General features: G+C 63.9%; 1 protein-coding gene across 1 annotated transcript; it reads left to right on the forward strand.

Moving 5' to 3' along the window:
* The first annotated feature begins 1,986 nt into the window (after nucleotides 1–1,986).
* SAPCD2 (suppressor APC domain containing 2) lies at nucleotides 1,987–10,358 on the forward strand. The gene is made up of 6 exons (XM_021081120.1): nucleotides 1,987–4,152; nucleotides 6,463–6,575; nucleotides 7,043–7,189; nucleotides 7,452–7,559; nucleotides 7,640–7,762; nucleotides 7,831–10,358. The coding sequence occupies exons 1-6, from the start codon at nucleotides 3,552–3,554 to the stop codon at nucleotides 7,957–7,959; spliced, it is 1,221 nt and encodes a 406-aa protein (XP_020936779.1). The 5' UTR covers nucleotides 1,987–3,551; the 3' UTR covers nucleotides 7,960–10,358.
* The last annotated feature ends 1,430 nt before the right edge of the window (nucleotides 10,359–11,788 follow it).

The raw sequence follows: 11,788 nt of genomic DNA on the forward strand, positions 1-11,788 counted from the left end.
TAGAACCCCTAGCCTGGGAACCTCCACACGCCACAGGAGCGGCCCTAGAAAAGGCAAAAAGACGAAAAAAAAAAAAAAAAAGTTCCAATGGTGCTTTAGGACCTGAGAGGAGAAGTAAGATCTCGCCCCCGCCCCATCCCAGGGAACTCTGTTAAAGCAATTGCTCCCCCAGCAGGCAGTTCTGCTCATAGAGTCCTCATACCTTCCAGGCCTAGGAGTGGAGCTTCACAGCCCCCTGGGGCCCTGGTATACATTCCTATGGACTTGACAGAAATAGGCCTGCCCCAGGGCCTTTGCACTTGCTCTTCTCCCTGCCTGAATGGCTCTAACTCAGGAAGCCGCAGGACTTCTTGCCCCACTTGGCCAGATCTCTCCTGACAAGTCCCCCTGTGGGGAGACCCTCCCATCCTCTTCTGCCCCCTCCTGCCTTTCTGCGTTCCCCACTCCTGACTTCCCCATGAGATGGAAATTCCATGAGACCGGGATGCGGTGTGGTTCCTGCTCCGCCCCATCACTCTAGATCCCCGCCCAGCACACAGTGGGCACTCAGTGGATGTTAGGCGATGGAGTGAGAATGTTGGGTCCCGAGAAGCGACTGGGCTGCACAGATCTGTGGGAGCACGCACTGAGTGAGCTAGCGGAGGGAAGGGAGTGCTCCGGTAGGTCCAGGGCAGATGGTGGAGGCAGGAGCTGCGTGTGGGAGGAAGTGAATCAGAGCAGAGCAGGCGCTGCACCCCAGGCCAGAGTCCACAGAGACTTTTATTGCCCCTGCAACGTGCCCTTGAAGGCAGGTGTCAGGACATGACCTGGCGGCCCATGGTGGCCAGGTAACCCCTAAACCTCACTCCAAGGTGGGGGTGGAGCTGAGAGTGGAAGGGTTAGGACAGTTGGGACTGTGCAGCCAGAGGCATCTGTGGGGCGGAAAGAAGGGGAGCTGACCCACCTGGGCAGGTGGGCGCACAGGCCAGCCGGAGGACCAGTGAGGCAGAGGTGGGTGATAACTTCTGGGACCACCTGCCAGAGGGAGGCCTGCGGCCAAGCAGTCCCCTTCTCTTTGTCCTGGGGCCTCGTCCAATGGGTTCAGGGGAGCAGGACCCAGAGGCTGGCATGGGTTCCTGGTTGTCACAGCAGAGGAGCGGAGACCACAGAGCCCTGGCCATGCTCCTGGGCTGAGAGGTAGGTGCCTGTCCTTCAGGCCCCGGGCTAAGCAGGGGACAGAGAAGCGCAGTGCCCCTGCCCACTCCAAGGAACGCAGGGCTGGCACAGTGAAAATTACAATGGGAAGGCTCCCTCAAAAAGTACACGGACCCCAGAGGGCTCACGTGGCTGGGGGTCTGGGAAGCTCGCCCCCTCCCCCACAGTGGGACAGCAAGGCTGAAAGCTACAGGTGGGAAAGGGCTGGGCCAGGCTGGAAAGCAGCAGAAGGAGGAAGTGCTCAGAGTTCAGGATCAGAAGGACAGGGGGCCAGGCCTCAGTCCCACACCCAGAGCTGGCACTGGCTCCAGTTTGGGAAAGTGCACAAACCAAGGGTCAGCCAGGCCCGCCTTCCCCACAGCTCCGGATGCCCTGAGAAACCCTTGTTTGTTCTCACGGTGGGCTCAGGCTCACAGGGGCATTTGGCCTAGCCTGGGTACCACTGGCCATGCTGCAGCAGCAGCAGCATCACCTGCTGCCAGCCGGCGGCCCCCACATGCACACTCACCCCCACAGAGCTGTCCCCAGGCCTCCGCATCCCACAGGCCTCACCCTGGCTCAGTGTCCCACCCAAAGGTGCTTTCTGCTGCAACCTCCAGGATGGTTTCCTGTGGGCTGGCCATCTGCCGAGCACCTCTGTGGGCCGGGCCCTGCCCCCAAAGGGCACCAGGGATCAGCCAGGAGCCCATGGGAAGAGCAACCCTGGTTGGAAAGCCACCATGTGCAAAAGCCCAGAGGGGAGGGAATGCTGATACCAGAAGGACTGGGACTGGGGCAGGGGTGGGATGGATGGGTGGTACTGGAGGCAGAGAAGGTAAGGAGCCATGAGCTGCAGGACAAATGGCTTGAATGCTGCCACTAAAGGGGAGGCAGGGACAGACCAGGCTCCACGGGGGGACTCTGGCTCACAGCTTTCTAGGTACCCCCTCCAATTCCTTACCACCAAAGAGCCCTCACTTTGAGGGGTAACCCCAGGAGAGAAGTGGAGCCAGGACATTCCCTAGCGAGGGCAGCTGCCCTTACAGCCTGAGACATAGACCAGTGCCTTGGGACCCAAGGACACAGAAGTCTAGGTAGGCAGGCCACCCAGAGGGTGGAGCGGAGCCCTGTGCCAGGAGCCTGTCTGGAGGAGGTGTGCTGTTTGATCCCTGGAGGTGGACAGTCTGCTTCTCCAGCAGCAGATAATACCTGTGCAATGCTCAGTGGCAAGGTGCCTGTGGCATGGAGGCATCTGGGAAAACCACTGCAGAGGGGTAGCGTGCAGGGCAGGGCCTGGGTGGGCTAGGGCAAGGGGTCCAGGCAGACAGCATCTGGGGCACCTCTCTGGCTTTGGGAGGGTCCCACCAGTTGGCCCTGAGATGGGCTCCCAGAGCTGAAGTCCTGGTCCCCTTGCAGACTGATGAGACAGTGCCCAGATCACCGCTGGACATGAAGCAGGGCAGTGAAGGGGGGCGGGGGACACAGGGCTGCCTGGCCAGCCCGAGGAGGCCAGGAGAGCCGCTGGAGGAGGTGCCCAGCTGAGGAAGGGGCCAGAGCAGAGGACCTTGGGAGAAGGGAGCTGGTCACCAGATGGGGATCTGGGGACACAGGGAAAGTGCCTTTGTCCTACGGCCAGCAGGAAAGGCGAGGCTATCCCTAGGGGCCAGAGGAGGAGCTAGCAGCAGTGGAGACAGAGAGGCCCCTGTGAAGGGAAGCGCCCAGCTGGCTGGAACCCACAGTCCTCCCGGGGCTGGCCTGGCACAAGAGAAAGGGGCCCCAGGGTAGGCGGAGCTTGTGCCGGGGGACCCTCAGCAAAGAGTGCCCCTGGGAACTGGAGGGGATGGTGGATCCCTGGAGGGTTGTGCTCCTTATCCTTATCCCATAAGGCCACCTGGGGACAGATTTTCTGCTGGGCGCCTGGCCCCGCCCTTCGGAGAGGTAGGCTGGGCAGCCAAACCCGGCGAGGGCTAAGATGCGGCGGAAGGGCGGGTGTGGCAGGGGTGGAGGAGTTTAATGGGGCTGTTTGAGGACTCCTCCCCTACCGGCGAAGTCGAGAGCGGAGGCAGACCCCAGCCCCCACTAGCCTGGGGCCAATGCGCGCGCCCGGCCCCTCCAGGCACGGCGGGAGCGCGCGAGGCGCTGGCCCCTCGGCCCGAAAATCAAACCTGGCTGTTGGCTTCTCAGCCAATCGGAGAGGAGACAGGCCGGTCTCGACCAATGGCTGCCGAGAATGCTAATGACCGCTGACGCCACGAGGAGGCCCATTCAAAAAGTCGCCGCTATTGTCGGGGCTGATTGTACGCCGCCGGGCCCTCCGTCTGGCAGCGCGGGGACCGGTGCGCGGCCGGCAGAGGACCGAGCCCCGCCGGCGGGCGCCCATGGCCGGAGCCGCAATGGCTGAACCCGGCCGCGGGCCGCCCCCCGCGCCGGTGCCCGCGCCCGGCACAGAGGGGCTGCCGCGCGCCTTCCTGCAGAGCCTGCGCACCCTCTTCGACATCCTGGACGACCGGCGGCGCGGCTTCGTGCACCTGCGAGAGATCGAGTCCCGCTGGCAGGGCGCCGACGCGCGCGAGCTGCCCCGCGGCGTGCTCGAGGGCCTGCGCCAGGTGGCCCCGGCCAGTGGCTACCTGACCTTCGAGCGCTTCGTGGCCGGCCTGCGCGCCTCTCTGCTGAGCACCGACAGCGCCACCCGGGCCCCGGCGCGCGCCCCGGCCCGGGGAGGCTGCTCGGCGCGGCCCGGGGGCCAGCCGCCGCCGCCGCTGCCGCCGCAGCGCTTGGTGTTCGCGCCGGCCGACGAGCCGCGGACGGTCCTGGAGAGGAAGCCCCTGCCGCTGGGCGCGCGCCCTCCGCCGGTCGGCCCCGGCGGCGCGGCCCGGAGCCTAGAGAAGCTGTGTGGCCCGGCCGAGGCGGCGCCCGGCCCTGCGGAGCCGGAGCGGCCCCAGGGCGCGGCGCTGGAGCGGAGTCCGAGCACAGACACTGGTGAGTGCGGGGCGGCCCCCAGCCCCGCCTCGTAGCTCCCCGCACAACCCCCGCCGCCAGCGCCTGTGGCCGCAGCCCGAGAGGTGCTGCCGGAGCCGCGGGGGACGAGGCGGGCAAAGCTTCGTGGGCTTGTGAGCCTGAAACACACCTCGTGGCCCGGAGGGAAAGAAGCCTCGTCCCCATCCCGGGGTGCTCGGGGCCACCAGCCAAGGGGGTTTGCAAACCCCACTGGGAAACCTGTCTGTGTGAGAAGGCTCTGCACCCTGTCTCCTGCATACACCTGGGGACCCCTGGGCCCTTGGGCTCATTTCTGGTGGCTTGGGCAGGCACAGTTCCTGCTGTGGTAGGGGCAGACCCCGGGAATGTGGGGAAGGGCCCTTGCAACCTTCTCCATCTGGTAGCTCCGCTGAGAGCCTGGCCTCACTGCCCTGTGAGGCCAGCACAGGCAGGAGCTGCCAGAGGTGGGACAGGAGGACCTGGCCAGCTTGCCAGGGAGAGTATAGGGGTGGGTGGTCTCCAGCCCAATCTTCCAGACCTGGAGCTGTGGCGCCCCTGACACCTGGGAGGGGCCGCCAGGGCCCCTGGGGATGGCCCGCCTTCCAGTCCAGTTGGCAGGGACAGGAGGTGGCTGAATGGTCCCCTGTTTGTCCCCCAGAGCTTGCCCTGGGAACAAGACCTGCATTATGGCCGGGGGCGGGGACTCCCATTCAGCCCGTGCAGGTGCAGGCCTTCCGCCAGGGCAGCTGCCAGCCTTTTTGTGCTGCCCACCACTCTGCCAGCCTCATTGGACCCCCTGCCTGGCCTCAGCCAAATCCCCCAGCCCTATAGCTGCGAGATGGAGCTGCGGTAGCCCCCAGCCTCCCTGGTGACCTAATCCAGCCGTCCGTCTGAGTCTGGGGGTGTGGCCGGCCCTGAGTGCGTGGCCCGTACCAGCCATGTGTCACGCACAGGTGCAGATCAGCCATGGGATGGGGTTTGGAGGCCTCAGGCCTGTGGCACAGCCCCGCTCTGCCCTGATGGCCTGTGTGGTATGGGCCTTTCCACACGGCTCTGAGGTCCAGGGTTGCGCACATGGTCAGTGCCCACCATGGCACAGCGTTCATTCTAGTCCCTCTGAGTGACTCACAGGACAGGGCTCTCACTGGCATATTTTACAGGCAGAGGCCAGGCAGGGGGCCGTTGACAGACACTGGGAGCCAAACCTGGAGCCCTGAGAGCCCCCACTCCCCAGGAAGAGAGGGCCCCCGAGCCTCCCAGAGTGCAGGCCCTCCTTCCTTGTCCCCGCTGGTGCTCGCAGTGCCCTGTAGGCTGTGCCAGAGGCCCAGACAAGGCAGGGCTGCCTCTGCCTGCTGTGCAGCCAGCTGGACGTCCGGCATGCTGCCATCTGGGGGCCCGGAGCTGCCCTGTGGACCTGGCGGTGCAGACGGGCCCAGGGGTTCCGGGGTGCACCCTCTGCCCTGCTATGCCACCTCTGCTTGCTGTACAGCACGGCAGGTTAGAACTGGAACTGGGCCTGCTGGAGCCTGTCTGCCAGGGCTGGCTGGCTGGTGCCAGCCCTCTGGATGAGTCCCTAGGGGGCATGCCTGTGCCCTCTTCTTGCATCGCCTACCCACCACTCTGCCCAGCAGGGCATAGGGCTAGGGAGTCGGGGGAGGGGGCCCTCCTCCCCACCGGCACCCCCACCCCCACAGCCCTGCACATGCTCCCGCCTCCCCCAGTAGCTGCAGGCTTCCAGAGGGTGCTCACAGGGAAACACCTGGCTTTCTGGCCTCAAACCAGCTGCACGGAGGGCGGGCCGTGAGCACTGTCCTGCCGGCACCTGCATTTCTCCTGCACGAACTCCGCCTCCCATAAAGGGCCTGTGCAGACGAGAGGCCTCCTTGCTCACCCTGTGCCTGGCAGCCTTTGAGCCCAGGTGAGCCTGAAGTGTTCGGGCCCCTGGGGGTGCAGAGATGGCGAAGCCCCTGCCCTCAAGGAGCTCACGCCTGAAGCGTGCGTGCAGATGTGCGGCCTCAGTGGCCACACGACGATCTCCAAGGTGTGTGTCAGGGGAGCATGGAGTCGACAGAGGACCAGGCCCCCCAGGCACCGGCGAGGGGTGGGCCAGGTCAGGCTGGTGCCCGAAGGCCCTGCAGAGGCTCTGAACTTCAGACGATCCCAGAGGCACGCAGGCCAGGACACCTGGCTTTGCATGGCCACAGGTGGTTGCGGGGTGGGTCCGGGATGGACCTAGAAGCCAGGCCTCGTGGGGTTGGGGAGCTTGACTCGACAGGCCCGGAAGTGAGCCAGGCCCTCACCTCTTTGCTGCAGGTGCGGTGGCCTGCAGGGTCTGGGAGCTGGGCGTGGGGGACGCCCGGCGGGGCCCCCGGGCCCGAGGGGAGCGTCGGCGACACACCATCACCAACGGTGTGGACTGTGACCTGGTGAGCAGGGGCCCGGGGCTCTGGGACGCCTCCCCCTGGCCTGGGATTGGACTTGGCCCCCACACTGGGTCTCCAGGAGCACCGCTCTGCCCGGGACCCCCAGATGGTGGCCCAGGGTCAGGTCAGGAAGTCCTTTAGGGGAAAGGCCTGGCCCCCTCCCCAGCAGCGTGCCTCCCCGCCCTGCTGAGTGCCCGGCCCCTGCTGTAAAGAGAAGGGAAGCTTCCCCGGGGCTGCTTGTGTGAAGGGGCTGAGGAAGGCCAGGAGCCCCCAGGAGGGGACATGGGGCCGAGCTCCCCAGTGCAGCAGCACGCGAGGGCTCGCACGTGCATGATGTGTGCGCACGTGCCGCTCGGCCCGTGTCCGTGTAGGCTGGTACACGTCGCATGGCTGGGGCTCCTCCAGCACATGTAGGCGGGTGCAGGCACGCACCCACTGTGGGCTTGGTGGCTTTGGTCCCTGTGTGACAGCTGAAGCAGATGAAGGAGCTGGAGCAGGAGCAGGAGGTGCTGCTGCAGGGTCTGGAGATGATGGCGCGGGGCCGGGAGTGGTACCAGCAGCAGCTGCAGCGCGTGCAGGAGCGCCAGCGCCGCCTGGGCCAGAGCAGGGCCAGCGCCGTGAGTGTCGCTGCCCCGGGCATCCATCCCCCAGGCAGAGTGACCCACATGTGATCACCCACCCAAACACAGGCACCCCCAAGTGGGCAGGAGACTGTCCTGTTCCCGGGCACAATGGCTGTCCCACCATCCCCAATACCACCCCCCTCAGCTCTGGGCAGTAACTCCCCCCCGCCCCCCATGAGGACGCCCAGGGCAGGCACTGGTGCTGACCCTGGGCAGGCTCTGCTCTCTGAGCACCCCTGCCCTGCCTTCCTCCCAGGACTTTGGGGCTGAGGGGAGCCCCCGCCTGCTGGGACAGCTGCTGCCCAAGGTGCAGGAGGTGGCCCGGTGCCTGGGGGAGCTGCTGGCTGCAGCCTGTGCTGGCAGGGTGAGTGCCCCGGCCCCAGCCCCAGCCCTCACTCTGCCCTAGAGGCTGTGCCAGGGCTGCCTGACTGTGCCCTCCTATAGGCGCTGGCCTCATCCTCCGTGGGGCCCCTGGGCCCTGTCGCGGCCCCTGCGTCACCCTCGGCCCCAGGCTGGCAGCAGCAGACCATTCTCATGCTGAAAGAGCAGAACCGGCTGCTCACCCAGGTGAGGTGCGGAGAGGGGGTGGGGCGGGACCAAGGGCCCGGCGGCCTGACTGGCCTCCTCCTGCCCAGGAGGTGACGGACAAGAGCGAGCGCATCACGCAGCTGGAGCAGGAGAAATCCGCCCTCATCAAGCAGCTGTTCGAGGCCCGCGCCCTCACCCAGCAGGACGCTGGGCCTCTGGACTCCACCTTCATCTAGCCTGCCACAGGCACGGACACGGGGCCCCGCAGCCCGGCCTGGCCCTCCTCCCCAGGCGGGCACTTCCTTGTGCCCCACCTCTGAGGCTGAGGACGCCCTGGCCAGCCCGGACACCCGGACATCGCCTGCCCTTCTCCCTTTCAGTCTGGGCTCCTCCAAGCTCTCCCCAGGCCTCCTCCCACCGCAGGGTGTCCTGAGGCCTCAGCAGACTCCACCTTGGTCTCGGGCTGACCTGGGTGGGACTCCAACGAGCCCGCACAGCCTGAAGCTGCTGCTGCTGCCATTGTCCTAAAAGGCACTGGTCACACCGCACTGCACTTCCAAGAGCGGCCAGCAGAGGGAGCTGCGCGCACCGGTCGCCACCACCCGGCCGCCCAAAGGGCTGGGGTTTGGGGTATCCCGCGGCCTGGGGCGCGCCGGGCCCGGGGGTCCAAGGGCCTCTTCCCCGCTCCAGAAAGGAAGCTGTTCCTCAGCCAGGACCAGCGGAGGTGGCCTCCAGGAGGGATCTACTTGTGTCCGGTTCCAGGGGAGCCCCCGACCCAGGAATGGTGTCCTGGATTTGTGCTGGCCTGCTTGCTCTCCCCACAGACCTTAGGTGCTAAACAAGGGAGTCAGCTGTCTTCCCTCCTGGGCAAGATCACCGAGCACCCTGTGACCCAGGCCCAGAGCCTGCGGCCTGCCCGGTGACCTGGCTGGGGCTGTGGTCACCACGGGGGCGCCCATGTGCTGAGCACCTTACCCAGGCCCCTCCCACCAGATTCAAGGTTCTGCAGGTATGCGGACCTGCCAAACCCCCCATCTTCCCACTCTCAGCTTGGCCCTGGGTCGGGGACTCAGGACTCTGGAAGGGGCTGGCAGAGGGTCCTGTTGGGGGGTCATGGCCTGTGCCCACCACCAGGCCTGCTCTAGGGGGGCCGCTACGCAGCTGGGCCTGCCAATAGCATCTCAGGCGGGGCGGTGCCCCCACTACCGCCCCCCAGGCTAAGAGGACAATAACATTTCAGGCAGGCTGAGTGGTTCTGGGCCCTGGTCCCATGTGGGCGTGTATGGAGCACAGCACGGAGCCGGCTTGATCACAGCGGAGGGGCACTGGGTGCAGGGTGGCAGCTCCTGCCAGCCCCACCCTGGGCCACACCAGCAGCAACCTGGCTGAGGCCGCTCCCCACACGGCCCTCGGGTTGTTCCCGTCAGGCCCAAGTCCGCCCAGGACATGTGCTCCCCGCTCCGGATGGGAGTGGGAGACAGGAAGGAGACATGGTCCCAAAGGCCAGATGTCACCTGCAGCCCCAAGCAGACCTGCGGTGTGGTCATTAGACCAGTGTCCACCCAGGAGAGGTCCTCCCACCACCAGGACCTTCCCAAGGCTGCCTTTCCCCTGGTTCTTGGGTCTGTTCCTCTCTTCCTTCATGGCCGGTCCCCCACACCAGCCTGGGCCCTGAGCCACCCTCACCAGGGGTCCCTCTGCTTGCAGGCTCTCCAAATGGCCCTCGCTAGTTCCAGAGCTAAAAACTGCCCCTCCCCTGCCCCTAATCCTCCAGGACGCAGGGCGGGCCCAAGCCCTGAGCAGGCTCAGCCGTTCCCCCCAGACCCCTGCCCCCCTGCCACCAGCGAGGCTTGCCCACTCTGGGCTGTGCAATTGTCAGGGGCCGAAACAGCAAAGGCGGCAGGACTTGGCCCTGAGGGCGTCTGCTTCCGCCCGGGTCTTTACGGAGCTTGGGCAGCTGAACAGCAGGAGCCCAGGGGTGCCTCCCCCCGCCCCCCTGGCGCCGACCTTCAGCTGCAGGGCCAATGAGGAGTAAACCGGAGACTCAGGGAGAGGCTTCTGGCGGCGCTGGCCTTCCACGCAGGGCAAAGACCTCTTCTTTTACAGCCTGAAACCTGGCTGTATGTGTGGCTCGAGACATCAAAGGGAGAATTCTACCTGGCCCCAGGTTGGCAGCGGCCGGCAGAAGCAAGAGGCGCCCTGCCTGGAGCGGCGGTTCTTAGGGGACGTTGGGGCCATAAGACTTGGCGGAGCCATCCTTGCACTGCAGGCTGTTTAGCAACATCCTGGCCTCCATCCACAAGGTGCCAGAAACACACACACACACTCTCTCATCCCTGACAACCAAAACGCTGCTGAGGCCTGGGGGCGGCAGGGGCAATGGCCCTTAGCTGGGCATCTACTCCAGAGCAGTGCAGCTCCACCAGGCCACCAAGGATTTCCTGTGGATCAAGAACCAAGGAAAAGGAGCATCTCCAGCTTAAAAAACTTTTCACAAACACCATAAGGAAAGCCATGAGAGCCAGCAGAAACAGCAGATTCGATAGCCATTGCAGATATTCAAATAACCGGAGAATATAACTATGTTTTGTATGTCTGAAGAAATAAAAAAGTCTTTGAAAATAATAATAAGGAATCGTCTTTACAGTTTCTTATTCTATTTAAAAAAAAAAAAAAGTATAATCTTGGAGTTCTTGTGGCTCAGCAGGATAAGAACCCAACTGGTATCCGTGAGGATGCAGGTTCGATCCCTGGCCCCACTCAGTGGGTTAAGGATCTGGTGTTGCTACCAGCTGCAGTGTAGGTCGAAGATGTGGCTCAGACCTGGCGTTGCTGTGGCTGTGGTGTAGGCTGGCAGCGGCAGCTCAGAATCAACCCCTGACCCGGGAACATCCACATGCTGCAGGTGTAGCCCTAAAAGACAAAAAAAAAAAAAATCAGTTTCGTTTCGGAGTTCCTGCTGCGGCAACACCAAAACCTGTTCAAACGAACCGAAGTTGAGAGTCGGCTGCCAAGAGCACTCGACTCTAGGAAGCTCCAGAGGAAGGACTTTGGAGGTGAAATTCAAGAAGGGCTGAATTTTCTGCTGCTGCAGAACAAGTCAACTCACAATAACTTAGTGGCTCAAAGCTACACTTCCTTTCCTGTGTCTCGGTGGGTTAAAGACCGGGCGGCTCTGGCCTGGGGGAGGCGGTCTCCTGGGAGGCTGACCAGGGCGGCAGGCCCCACTTGCAAGACGCTGCCAGCATCACAACTGTGATGGGGCTGCGGGGGGCGGGCGAGGGGAGCCCGAATCCCGCGGATGAGTAGCACCTAGAGGTCGGGAGGAGTGATCCGAGCTCAAGCATCCTAATGGTTCCAGCGGCGGGGGCGAGGCCAACCTCAGCCTCTATTAAGGATGTGTGTTCAGCTGACCGGGAGAAGCGGCTGAAAGGAGAGCAAGCCAGCGATACCTCCCCGCGAGGGGCGGGGCGGCGAAATGGGGGAAACGGGGAAGGACGTTCAACTTGAGAAGGAAAAAAAGAAAGACCTCTGAAGTCACACCGCACGTGACTGGGCTAAACTCTAGTGAAAGAGTCATCAGAGTCGATTTTTATTCATTTATTTAGTCTTTTTTTAGGGCCGCGCATAGGAAAGTTCCGAGGCTGGAGTCGAATCGGAGCTGCAGCTGCTGGTCTGTATCGACCCGGGATCCGAGCCGCATCTGCGACCTACACCACAGGTCGCAGCCACACCAGATCCTTCACCCCCAGGCTCGAGGCCAGGGATAGAACCTGCGTCCTTATGGATACCAGTCGGGTTCCTTACTGGTGAGCCACAGCGGGAACTCCAAGATCGGATCTTTAAAAACTCAGATATGAGCTGTTGTAAGAGGCACGCCTATACTATAATGGCACCAAAAAACAATGATCGAATAGTTGTATTCATAAAACAAAACATATTTTAAGGCAAAGAGACATTCGTCTCTGAGGAAGCGACGAAGAGAGTAGCTACCGAATTGCCGGAGGCCAGCTCCGGCGGCCAGGGAGTGGACGCTTTCCCCTTCGGAGGGGGCGGCGGTGGCAA

Source organism: Sus scrofa, unplaced genomic scaffold, assembly GCF_000003025.6.
Source record: "Sus scrofa isolate TJ Tabasco breed Duroc unplaced genomic scaffold, Sscrofa11.1 Contig1206, whole genome shotgun sequence".
Classification (NCBI taxonomy): domain Eukaryota; kingdom Metazoa; phylum Chordata; class Mammalia; order Artiodactyla; family Suidae; genus Sus; species Sus scrofa.